The sequence below is a fragment of the Sus scrofa genome, chromosome 8 (genome assembly GCF_000003025.6).
Source record: "Sus scrofa isolate TJ Tabasco breed Duroc chromosome 8, Sscrofa11.1, whole genome shotgun sequence".
Classification (NCBI taxonomy): Eukaryota; Metazoa; Chordata; class Mammalia; order Artiodactyla; family Suidae; genus Sus; species Sus scrofa.
In genome coordinates, this window is record NC_010450.4 from 78,057,724 (window position 1) to 78,071,318 (window position 13,595).

Sequence of the window (13,595 nt, forward strand, 5' to 3'; positions counted from 1 at the left end):
GCCACAGGAACGCGGGATCCAAGCCGCGTCTGCAACCTACACCACAGCTCACGGCAACGCCGAATCGTTAACCCACTGAGCAAGGGCAGGGACCGAACCCGCAACCTCATGGTTCCTAGTCGGATTCGTTAACCACTGCGCCTCGACGGGAACTCCTAAATGAATTATTTTAATCTATTCAGATTATATTTTGGAATGGACAAAATGTTTATACCAGTATTGGGTGTTGTTATTTCTGGAGGAGATAGTTTTTTGTTTTTTTCTCTAATAAAATCTTCTGTTTCTTCCACAGACCTTTGACAAGTGTTTCCTGGGCTCATCAGAAACAGCAGATGCTAATAGGGTATTCTGCGGTCAGATGGCTGCAGTTTACCTTTTTAGCGAAGCTCTTAATGCAGCTCAGATTTTTGCTATTTATCAGTTGGGCCTGGGATACAAGGTACTTTACTTGATGTTCACTGCTTAACTTAGTGTTGGTTGAGTTTGATTTGCAGGTGGGTGATGATGCATGGGCTGTTTACAACTTGGGTTACTAAACTGTATGTCAAAGTAACCAGAGGCACCGTAGGGACATCACAGGAGTCAAAAGGGTACTTTAACGTTTTGTGGGCAGCATCGCGTACTTGTCATATGTGGGGTACTGTGCACACTGCTAGCTTAAGTTTCAACTTTATGCTGCATTTCTTTTGGTGATATCATATCTTTGAACAGTTTTTAGTAGTTGCTATGATAAAAAGCAAGTGCCATGTGAAAATTAGTGTGGAATAGGAAATGAGAATGAGGTATGAAATCCCATTCCAAAATTTGAGAATGTGTGCAGTGTCTAAGATGCATATACATCCCCCATCAATAAATAATTTTGGTAATAGAATAGTAAAGGAAATAATTTTTCAATTAGTGCATTAATTTGTTCAAATGGCTAATAAATTAAAATATAAAGTTAAAATATAAAATATAATTGTTAAAATATAAAGTAGTTGGGTCAAACTAGTAAACAGAAGTGTTCAATATTTATTTTGGTTCAGAGCACCATAAAAAATTAAAGAGAAGGTGTGTCATGAATCTAGAAAGTTTGGGAACCGTATGTTAAGCTATTGTTAGTCTTTTTTTTTTTTCAGGGAATAATATAATGATGTGCTATGTTCCTTTGAGAACAAAACCAACTTTATTGACTTAACTTGTACACTGAGTGAGTAAATAACGTATTTTAATCAGTTTTGATACAAGTATGCCAACATAGCAGTTGAGAAATAGAACACTCAGTTGAGAAATAGAATCACTCTGCTCCTGCCTAATCAATTCCTTGTGCTTGGTAACCCCACCCATTCCTGGCAACCAGTGATCTGTTTCTGTCACTATAACTTAGATTTGTTTTTATGCAGATAGAATCATGCAGTGTATACTCCTTATAGTTTTTTCTTAGCATATTTTAAGATTCATCCGTGTTGCTTTGTGTTAGTTACTTTTTTTCTTATTTACTGATAAGTAGTATTCCATTACATGAACATATCACAGGTCTTTAACAATTTATTTAGTAATAGACATTTGAGTAGTTTTTAGATTTTGGCTGTCATGAACAAGCTACTGTTAATTTTGGTGTACAAATCTTTGTGTATTTCGTAAATACCTAAGAGTGGAATTGTGAGTGGCGCCTAAAATTGGGAAAAAAGGAATTGCTGATAAATGGTACTCAAATTTTAGTTATGCAAGACGAAAAAGTTCTAGAGTTTTTCTGTACAAACTGTGACTGTGGATGACAGCACCAAACTGTTAAGAAGGTGGATATCCTGTTAAGTGTTCTTACTGCAATAAAATTAAAAAAGATAAAAGAAGTAAAAAGCAGGGAAACCAGACATCTTGACTTTTTCCTGATCTTAAAGGAGAAAGTGTCAACTATGATGCTATCAATTTTCTGTAGATGGTCTTCGTTAATTTAAGGGACGTTTACTTTTATTCCTAGCTTATTGGGTATTTTATCATGAATTGTTAGATTTTTTTAGATTTTGTCAGATGCTCTTTGTGCTTCTGTTGAGATGACCATGTGATTTTTGTCTTTTATTTTTATTAATATAGTATATTACGATGACTGTTCAAATTTTAAAACAACGTTGAGTCTCTGGGATAATCCCATTGGGTCATAGTTTATTTTCCCATCTATGAATAAGGCCCAGAGAAACACATAAGTGGTAAATGTGTAGAAATAACTGCTGATATTAGTACTTTAAATAACCTGTGCCAAATTCTTATTGATAGTTATCTCTAATACATTAATAGCTTATTCTTTTCCTTACTTGTGTCATCAGATAGTGATAAAACTGTACTTAGAAGTGATATAAAGTGAGAAATTGATCACCGTGGAATTACTCTTTGCTTTACTTATTACTGTTGAAATCTATGGTGTAGTGTAAACCATGTTTTAGACTGTTCCCCAAAACTTGTGTAAGATAGCAGAGATATGGAAAAATCTTTAAAACATTGCAATAAAGTACTTTAAGGATTTAAAACATATATTTTATTTATTTATTTATTTTTATTTTTTATGATTTTTGTTTTTTCCACTGTAGTTGGTTTATAGTACTCTGTCAGTTTTGTACTGTACAGCAAAGTGACCCAGTCACACACACACACATATGTATATATGTACACATTCTTTTTCTCACATCATCCTCCATAAAACATGTATTTTAAAAGTAAAGGGTGGAATGCTTCTCTTGTGTCTTCTTAATGTTTGGTGAAGCACCTTATTGCTTTAAGTCTTTTCAAAGGGAATTGTTTTTATTTTAATCAGTCATATCAAATAGTAATTACACATATGTGTTATTTCCGTAAAGCTAACAGGAATTCCTGAAATAGTCCAAATACTTAGTTTTTTTTAGATTTACCTTAGTTTAGATTTGTTGGTAGGAATGACTTATTCCCATATTTCACATAAAATAGGAAATGTTTGCTTAGATGTTTCTTTTCAAAATTTGTACCTGCTACTGTTGACATACTGTACTTTAAACAGACTCAAAGAGTAAAATATTATTTTTAATTGAACTCTTTCATTTTCTTTTCTTTCTTTTCTTTCCTTCTTTTCTTATTTGCTTTTTAGGATGGAACCTGTGGCATATGGAAGTTTCCAGGCAAGGGGTCGAAGTGGAGCTGCAGCTGCCAGCCTATACCACAGCTACAGCAACACAAGATCTGAGCTGTGTCTGCTACCTAAACCACAGTTCATGGCAACGCCAGATCCTAAACCCACTGAGCGAGGCCAGGGATTGTACCTGCAACCTCATGGATAATAGTCGGGTTCATAACCTGCTGAGTCACAATAGGAACTCCCTAACTGAACTTGTATCTAATCCCTACTCTGCCACAAGTTAATTTTGTGGCCTTAGAGAAATCAGCTAATTTCTTGGGACTTCCTCAGTTTCTGCTTTTGAAAAATGGATTGTATAATCTCCCAAAGTATATGGTCATTATTTGTAAAAATTGGTAAATACTTTAGCTTTTATAGGTTCCCCAGATGGCATTTCTCCTCAAAAGTATTTATTCACATAAACACCTAGTGATGAAATACCCATTATAATTTGTTTTCACTAAGTGAAAAAAGTTAAAACAGTGCTTATAAATTTATTAATTGTTTATCTAGGAGGTAGAAATTTTAGAAAAATAGAAATGATCAGGGTGATGTATTTAATTACGGCCATTTGAGTATTTCACATAAAAGTCAGAAAAGTAAAGATAGTCTGACTATCCTGTTTTACATTTTATTTTTACAGCAGTATTGAATCAGAATTTACAAGTTGTTGGAACAGACAGTCCTTGTAGCCTTAAGTGGCTTCAGTTAGCTTTAAAAAAAAGTCTTGTCTATCATTTCTTAGAACTATAATTCAAAAGCGCTATATAAATATAGACTTCTATAGTATTATAATGTTGATACATAAATTGCTTTTAATTCTGGTATTGAATTTAAAAAACAAAAGTAAAGAAATTTTCTAAATCTATGTTAATGGATGCATGGTAGAAAAATATGTAATTTTTAACATCAATAACGTAAAGTGGGCTGATAGAGATGTAAATTAGTGGAGCTTTTGTGGTTGAAATCATTATCAGTTTAAATTAGAGTGTGTGACTAAGTTGTTTCATATAATTTCCATGGTAACCACAAATAAAATACCTATAAGAATTTCAGGAGTTCCCTTTGTAGCTCAGTGGCTAACGAACCTGACTGTAATCCATGAGGATTCAGATTCTATCCCTGGCCTTGCTCAGTGGGTTAAGGATCTGGCATTGCCTTGAGCTGTGGTGTAGGTCGCAGATTTTGCTTGGATCTTGTGTTGCATTGCTGTGTTGTTGTGACGTAGGCTTGAGCTGTAGTTCCCATTCGACCCCTAGCCTGACAACTTCCATATGCCTTGTGTGTGGCCCTAAAAAGCAAACAACAACAATAACAACAATGAAATTTCACAAAGTTAGAGAATGGGATCAAAGCGTATAAGTACCCCCCCCCCAAAAAGAAATACACAGGGAAGCAATTAACAGTTAACAAATTACGATGAACAAAATGGCAATAGTTAGTCATTCCCATTCAGTAATTACTTTAAATGTGAACAGATTAAACTTCTAACTCAAAAGAAATAAATTGGCTGAGTGGATTAAAAAAACAAGATCCAGTGTTTCCTAGCAGAGATGCACTAAGGACATACATAGGCTGACTGTGAAAGCATGGAAGAAGATAGTGCATACAGATGATAACCAAGAGAGAGCAGAGGGAGCCATACTTACATCAGAAAAAACGGACTTGAAGTCACTCTTACAAGAGACAAAGGAAGAACTCATATAATGATATGATACTGACACTTAAAATCCTCTAAGTATCAGTTCACCAGGAAGATGTGACAATTTAAAATATATAACTAGGAGTTACCATCATGGTGCAGCAGAAATGAATCCGACTAGGAATGATGACGTTGTGGGTTTGATCCCTGGCCTCGCTCAGTGGGTTAGGGATCTGGCGTTGCTGTGAGCTGTGGTGTAGATTGCAGATGCAGTTCAGATCTGGCATTGCCATAGCAGTGGCGTAGGCTGGCGGCAACAGCTCCAGTTAGACCCCTAGCCTGGGAACCTCCTATATGCCGTGGTGCGGCCCTGAAGGAAAAAAAAAAGACAAAAAAATATATGCATCTAGCATCAGAGTTTCTAGATACATGAAGCTCACATTTGACAGCACTGAAGGAAGAATTATGCAGAAACACAACAATAGTAGGCTACTTCAATATACCACTTTCAAAAATGGGCAGAAGAACCAGACAGAAGATCAGTAAGGAAGCAAAGATCTTGAACAACAATATTGATCCATTGCATCTAAGAGACATGTGGAGGAAATTCTACCAACAACAGTAGGGTACACATGGAGCAGTCTTTTGAATAGACCACGTGTTACCATGTAACAAGTCTTAACAAATTTAATAATACTGAACTCATACCAAGAATCTTTTCTGACCATGATGGAATGGAATTGGTAGCAGAAGAAAACTGGAAAATAAACAAATATGTGGAAATTAACCAACACACCCTTAAAAAAACTAATGGGTCAAAGAAGAAACGATGAGGCAAATTAGAAAATATCTTGAGACAAATGAAATTGAAATAACATATACCAAAACCTATGGAATTCAGGGAAAGCAGTACTAAGAAAGAAGTTCATAGTGATGAATGCCTGTTTAAAAAAAGAGAAGGATTGGAGTTCCCCTCCTGGCTCAGAGGAAACGAATCTGACTAGTATTCATGAAAACACAGGTTGGATTCCTAGTTTTACTCAGTGGTATAAGGATCCGGCATTGCCATGAGCTGTGGTGTATGTCGAAGACGTGGCTTGGATCCTGCATTGCTGTAGCTGTGGTGTAGGCTGGCAGCTATAGTTCCGAATTGACCCCTAGCCTGGGAACATCCACGTGGTGCCACTGCGGCCCTAAAAAGACCAAAGGAAAAAAAAAAAAAAGCCAAAAAACCCCCTGATAAATAGCTTGATTAATTAGGAAAAAAGAGAGAATTTAGATAACTAGAAGCAGAAATGAAAAAGTAGGTATTAGTACTAATGCCATGAGTGTAAGAATAATTATGAGACTACTACAGACAGTTATGTGTCAAAAAATTGCATAACCTAGAAGAAATAGTTGTTCCTAGAAACATACAATGTACCAAGACTGAAGAAATAAAAATCTAAACAGACTATAGCTGGTCAGAAATTGAATCAGTAATCAGAAATCTCTGAATAAGGAAAAGCCTAAGACCAAATGGCTCCACTGGAGTTTTCTATCAAACATTAAAGAAGAATCAAACACCAATCCTCCTCAACTCTTCCAGGAAATAAAGAGAAAGGAACACTTCTCAACTCATTTTTTGAGTCCAGCATTGTCCTGAAACCACAGCCAGACAAAGACACTACAAGAAAAGAAAGCTACAGATTAATATCCCTGGCTAATATTAATGCAAAAAATCCTCAACAGTAGAGTAGCAAACACAATTCAAGAGCACATTAAATGGATCATACCCTATGACCAACTGGAATTTATTGCTGGATTGTAAGCCTAGTTCAACATACAAAATTCAGTCAGTGTAATACACCACATTAACGGAGTGAAGGACAAAAACTACATCATCATCTCAGTAGATGCAGAGAAAGCATTTGACACAATTCAGCACCCTCTCATAATAAAAAGCAATTAATTAGAAAAGTACCTCAAAATAACCAGGTAATATACCAAAAGACCATAGCTAACATCATATGCAACAGTGAAAGAGTAAATGCTTTTCCTCTAAGTTTAGGAACAAGGCAAGGATGCCCACTCTTACATTTCTGTACTACATAGTACTGGCTGTCCTAGCTGGAGCAAATAGTCAAGAAAAAAGAGTAAAAGTCATCCGCACTGGAATGGGTAAAGTCAAATCATCTCTCTTCACAGATGATATAATCTTATATGTAGAAAACCCTAAAGGTTTCACAAAACAACTGTTGGAGTCAGTAAATGAATTCAGCAAAGTGCAGGATACAAATCAGCAACAAAAATCAGGAGTTCCTGCTGTGGCTCAGTGGGTTGTAAGGACTTGGTGTTGTCTCTGTGAGGATTCGGGTTTGATTGCTGGCCTTGTTAATTGGGTTAAGGATCTGCTGTTGCCGAGGTGTAGGTTGCAGACGTGGCTCAGATCTGGTGTTGCTGTGGCTGTGGTGTAGGCTGGCAGCTGCAGCTCTGGTTGGACCCCTAGTCTGGGAAGTTGCATATGTTGCAGGTGTGGCTGTAAAAAGAAAAAAACCCAACAAAATCTGTTGCCTTTCTGTACAGTAACAACAATCTGAAAAAGGAAAATAAGATAATAGTCCCATTTATAATAGCATAAAAAAGAATACTAAAGAATAAACTTAACCAAGGGGGCATAAGACTTGTACAGTGAAAAGTAACAAAAGGATTAAAGAAGACAAAAATAAAATGGAAAGGCATCAATCTTCATGGATTGAAAGACTTAATGTTGTTTGAACTTGTACTGCAATTGCCACAGTTAACGCTATTGTACTGTACACTTAAATATATTTCGGATGGTAAATTTTATGTGCTTTTTGCAAAAATTAAAAAAATACAGTGAAAAAATATATTTGGTAAGACATTAATTTTTACATTTTTGAAAGTGAATTTTTAATGTCAAGTTGACTTGACTTCCATTATATCTTTTAAATGAATTCAGTCCTCTTTAGAAGTAATTAAACATTTAGGGTGCCTTTTAATTGATATTGTTAGGAAAATGATCAGCGTTATGTCTCCTTAAATTTTTATATTTGTGGTGATTTGTGTTTAGGTTTTCTTTTTGTGGCATACCATTTTGACTGTTGTACTTTTTATTAATTCTTAGGGTACATTTAAATTCAAAGCAGAAAGTGACCTGTTCCTTGCTGAGCATCACAAACTCTTATTGTATGATGGCAAACTCTCCAGTGCCATTGCATTCACGTACAATCCACGAGCCACCGATGCCCAGCTCTGCCTTGAATCATCCCCTAAGGACAACCCTTCAATCTTCGTTCATTCACCGCATGCACTCATGCTCCAGGTACTAGCCATAATCTTTTAAGAATATTTTGAATGGTAAATTTTGATGTATTATTGAGGTCTACTTGATAGTGTCTATTAATGATACACTCAGTGTAACATTTTATTGTTCCTTTTATGTTTTGTTTTTACTTGTTTGGTTAAAGAAACATTGGAATCTTTACTGTGTCTTCTATTTTATAAGGATGTGAAGGCAGTTTTAACACATTCCATTCAAAGTGCCATGCATTCAATTGGAGGAGTACAAGTGCTGTTTCCACTTTTTGCACAGTTGGATTATAAGCAATATTTATCTGATGAGGTTGACTTGACTATATGGTAAGTGCTTTTGCTTTTTTTTTCATCTGATATGAGAGTTATTTTCATCACTGTTGAGCTGCACCGTATTTTCTCAAAACTTTTAAATTTGTTGTTAGGGCTAAAAGAGAACATAAAGAAATTTGTGAGCTATAATTGTTTATTACAAAGTCGATTCAATTATAATGATATTGAAATTTTAAATCAGTAGGAAATATGCTACCTCTAAAATATTAATTTTTTGAATAAAGTTAGAAATAGTGATAATGGACTTATCAAAAATGAATGCATTTTTATCTAAAATATAATTTTAAAATATTTTAAATGGTTATCTGGCAGTAATTTTTTATGGTAATTTACCTTTGCATATTTAATTATTATTGATTGCAAGTAATTAATTGACCTCTAAAAATGTTTGATGATGTTATGCAATAAGTGATTTTTTTTTTAATTAGATTATGTATTTGACACCTTTGTCTCTTTTGTTTAGTGTTGAGTATAAAAACGAAGAGACACGAATTCTAGGACAAGTCATTAAAATACTGGAATCATTAAAATACCCCTGTGGCTCAGGGGTAACGAACCTTATTAGTATTCATGAGAACGCAGGTTCAGTCCCTGGCCTTGCTCAGTGGGTTAAGGATCCAGCATTGCCGTGAGCTGTGGTGTAGGTCACAGACACAGCTTAGATCTGGTGTTGCTGTGGCTGTGGTGTAGGCTGGCAACAGCAGCTCCTATTCAACCCCTAGCCTGGGAATTTCCATATGCTGCAGATGTGGCCCTAAAAAAGCAGGAAAAAAAAGAAAAAAGAAAATGTTGGAGAGGATGTCTAAATGAATGTTTTGTGATTGTATATGCTATTGAAACTTTGTAATAAAGTAATTGTTAAATTTATTGAGTAATATTAATGTTTTTTGTTCTCCCCTTTTGAAGTTATTTCTGATTTCTACTTTTATATGCAACTTGAAGGGTACTAACAATATATGTATTTAATGATTTGGTAATTCTTCTAGATTATTTTCAGGTGACAGTATGACTTTTTCAAAATGAATTATGTATCAAACTAGAATTTATTGACTACATTAAAAATCAATATAAAATTATTCTTGACATATTACTACTTCATCAAAATTTTTTGCGTCCTGGTCTAAAACCCTTGTAACAGGGCGCAGTTACTTAATTTTTTTCAGCTGTACCTGTGGCATGTTCTTCGGTCAGGGATGGAACTTACACCGCAGCTGTAACCAGAACCACGACAGTGGCAACACTGGATCCCTGTTGAGCCATGTGGGAACTCCTTTTTTTTTTGTAATAAATTTTTCAACATTGTTGGAATTGCTTACACTTAAAAGCACTTTTGTGCTTTTGGAGGAGGTTGGCTGTTTTCTTTTCCTTTTTTTTTTTTTTTCTTTTTGTGTTTGCACCTGTGGCATATGGAAATTCCTGGCCAGGGGTCGAATCCAAGCTGTAACTGTGGCTTATGCCACAGCCATGGCATCACCAGATCTGAGCCCCATCAAGCTTCACTGCAGCTTGTGGCAATGCTGGATCCTTAACCCACTGAGCTTGCCAAGGATCAGACTCACATCCTCACAGAGATAATGTCAGGTCCTTAACCCACTGAGCCACATGATAGGAACTCCTATTGTCCTTTTCTTTGTGGGAATCTCTCAAAACCTTTGAGAAGGATGTAACAGCAGACCTTACTTCATTCCATTTTGAGTATCTAAAAGTTTTGAAGTGGGAGCATGGCCATAGCCCCTGTTTGCTTTTAAAAGTTTTCTTCACTATTCTTATGATTTTTTTGTTAGTGTAATGAACAAAATTCTTTTTGTTGTTGTTGTTGTAACACATATTTTCTTTTCTTTCTTTTTCTTTTTTTTTTAATTGTTATTTCCCCAATACAATTTTTTTCCCTCTGTACAGCATGGGGGCCCAGTTACACATACATATGTACATATTTTTTCTCCCATTATCGTGTGCCATCATAAGTAACTAGATGTAGTTCTCAGTGCTACACAGCAGGACCTCATTGTTAATCCATTCCCAAAACAATAGTTTGCATCTGCTAACCCCAAGCTCCCAATCCATCCCCTCCCTCCTCCTCCCCTGGGAAGTCACAAGTCTATTCTCCAAGTCCATGATTTTCTTTTCTGTGGAAAGGTTCTTTTGTGCTGTGTATTAGATACCAGATATAAGTGATATCATATGGTATTAAATTATTGTTTGAGTACTACAGTTCATCTACAACTTTACTTTCTTATCTTCCTCTTTATGAACCCTGTGCTCTGTTCAAATTAGGCCAGTCTGAAGCCCTAACACATTTGAGGGTTTCTACCCTAGTCTGTTTGCCCCACATCTTGACCTCTGACCCTCTAAAATTGAATATACTTGCTCATCTAAGTTACATCCATTTTTTAGGACCATAATGTACTTATATTAACCATTTTATTACTTGTTTTTGGACAATTGCTAATTTTTCTCTTATTTTGTGTATGTTTGTCATATTGTTTCTAAGTAATTCACTTATTACCATGTTTGTGAAAAAGTATATGAACTAAATGTTCGAGTAATAAATCCTAATCTTACATTAAAATTTTGGCCCTGAGATAATGTTGGAGGCAGTTTTAGTAGAGCATCAATTTCCTTGAAATAAAAAATTTCTCTTAAGGTAAATGAAAGACTCAGTCTATCTCAACAATTTTTTTTAATAGAATATGTTTCCTGAAATCATTGTCTTTTTTCTTAATGCAGTTCAACTTTGCTGGCTTTTATCATGGAGTTGTTGAAGAACTCAATTGCTATGCAAGAGCAGATGCTTGCTTGCAAGGGCTTCTTGGTTATAGGATATAGCCTTGAAAAGGTAAAGTATGAAATGATATATATATATATATTTTAAACTTAAATGTTATTTGCATTTTAAACATGTTACATGGTCATTAGAAAATTTATAAAATACCTATTCTTAAATAAGAGAAGGTAAAAATCCATCAAATTGTCCCATCTATAGGTAACAGTTATTCATATTTTATCATATATCCATGAAATAATTTATATTTTTGATACTTACTTTGCAGGCCATGAAACTTGGTCTGCTAAGTGTTTGAGAATTTCTTTCTGCAAGTGTATCTCCTTGGTTGTGTAAAGTTACCTAAATTAAAATAACCTTTTGTTGTTTCACTTTGCCCCCACTGCTTTATTAGAGAAATGTGAAATTGAGTCTCATGGCATCTTTTCCTTGGAGTATAGTTTGTGGACCAACTTTTTTTTTTTGGTATTAACAGAGTTTACTTACCTTGCCTTTCTTGGTAGTGACCTTTGAAATATCTTCCTTTGCAGTCTTCCAAAGCCCATGTCAGCAGAGCAGTGCTTGAACTTTGCCTTGCGTTTTCTAAATATCTGAGTAATCTACACAATGGGATGCCCCTACTCAAGCAATTGTGTGATCACATTCTTCTTAACCCAGCTATATGGATTCATACCCCAGCCAAGGTAATACATGTATTGATTTTGTGCAACTGTCTTCACAAAGTTTTTGTGCTTGAGAAGAATGATAATTATGAGGATTTTCTTTTATCCATTTACGTGCTATTATGTAAGATTTCAGTGGATTACATTTTTTGACTAAGTATGCTTTTGCAAGTCAGTATTTCCTTTATCCCTTCCTCTCTTTCTCCCCTTCCTGCAATATCAGAGCTATGGCTTTTATTTGCTGTTGTTAAATCATATTTTCTTTGAGACTTTGATTTATATTTACTAAATTTACATTTCCTAGATGTAAGTCAAAGTTGGGTAGTTACATTGTAAATACAATGTTTCCTATCAACTGTAGCTTTATTCTATTGCAGATATACATACATATGTATCTGTGTATCTTTGTGTATATATGCATATATATATATTTTTTTTTCATTTCCTACTCACTGTGCTCTCTCTCCCTCTTTTTTACACACATATTCCTTCTACCCATATGATGAGCTCCTGAGTTTATTAGAGGGACAGGTGAAATGTTACCCTTTCTTGAAGGCTTCCATGATATACTGGTCTTATTTTATCATTTTATTTTTTTTGGTCTTTCTTTTTTTTTACTTTTTAAGGTGGCACCTGCAGCATATGGAGGTTCCTAGGCTGGGGGTCTAACTGGAGCTACAGCTGCCGGCCTACACCACAGCACAGCAACTCAGGATATGAGCTGCATCTCCTCCCTACACCATAGCTCATGGCAACGCTGGATCCTTAACCCACTGAGCAAGGCCAGGGATCGAACCCGCATCCTCATGGATGCTAGTTGGGTTTGCTAACTGCTGAGCCACGATGGGAACTCCTTATTTTATCATTTTAATTTCACATTAATAAAAGTTATTACATAGAATTATATTGAAACAGGAATTTTAAACAGTACTGTAACAACAAACCACTTACGTTAAGTGAACATAAGTGAATTTGTGGTAAAGTATATAAATAAAAACTTTGATAAATCCTAATGTTCTATTGAGTTATCCTAAAAAATGTAATAGTGATGGTGTTAAGCAGAACTTGAAACAAATTTTTATTAAATCGCATAATTGCATCTGCAGGTTTTGTTAGAAGTTGTATCATTTCAAAGCCATTGATTTTCTTTCTCCCCCTCCTTTTTGGTTCATTTTCAAGTGTTCATCATTGTTCAGGTTGGAATAACACATACTTACTCTAGTTGTCAGAAAAAAAATGTCTGCAGACTTTTTGCTTTTCTAGAGTCATAGTATCTTATTTTCAGCTGCTCTTTTCAGATGTTAAGGAGAAAAACAGCTGCTGACTCTGATTGCCATTTGGAAATAATCAAAGGAGGCAGCTGGAGGTTGTAGCTTTTTATCTCTGAGTTCAAATTTGACCTCTTTCTCTTCTATGACCCTCAGTCTTATTTCTTTTCAAGGATTGTTTCAAGTTACTTTTTAAATCTTTTACTAAACACTTCTTTGTCTTACTAAGCAGAGTATTTATAAGACTTTGGATCTCTTTTGATGTGGTCAAAAAGCCTCTTATTAGATACTTACTTGTAGGGGAATATTTAAAAAATTTATCATGTCATTTCCTTCAGTTCCTAGTATGAATATACTTTATTTCTTACCTTTTACTTGTTAATAATTTTCTTTAATTTCCTTTTTAGAATTTGCAGTTGACTTGGTAATATTAAACCTAACTTTTGTTTCAGGCTTCTGCTTTGTGTATCCA

At 35.0% G+C, this 13,595-nt stretch overlaps 1 protein-coding gene across 4 annotated transcripts in view; it reads left to right on the forward strand.

Annotated features, from left to right (window-relative positions):
- LRBA (LPS responsive beige-like anchor protein) overlaps nucleotides 1-13,595 on the forward strand; it is a 710,221-nt gene that overhangs the window by 87,637 nt on the left and 608,989 nt on the right. For all 4 annotated transcript variants that reach the window (XM_021100638.1, XM_021100636.1, XM_021100637.1 and 1 more), the window contains exons 9-13: nucleotides 293-439; nucleotides 7,891-8,088; nucleotides 8,272-8,405; nucleotides 11,139-11,247; nucleotides 11,724-11,876. In XM_021100638.1, coding sequence (XP_020956297.1) covers nucleotides 293-439; nucleotides 7,891-8,088; nucleotides 8,272-8,405; nucleotides 11,139-11,247; nucleotides 11,724-11,876 — 741 coding nt within the window. The remainder of the gene's footprint in view (nucleotides 1-292; nucleotides 440-7,890; nucleotides 8,089-8,271; nucleotides 8,406-11,138; nucleotides 11,248-11,723; nucleotides 11,877-13,595) is intronic.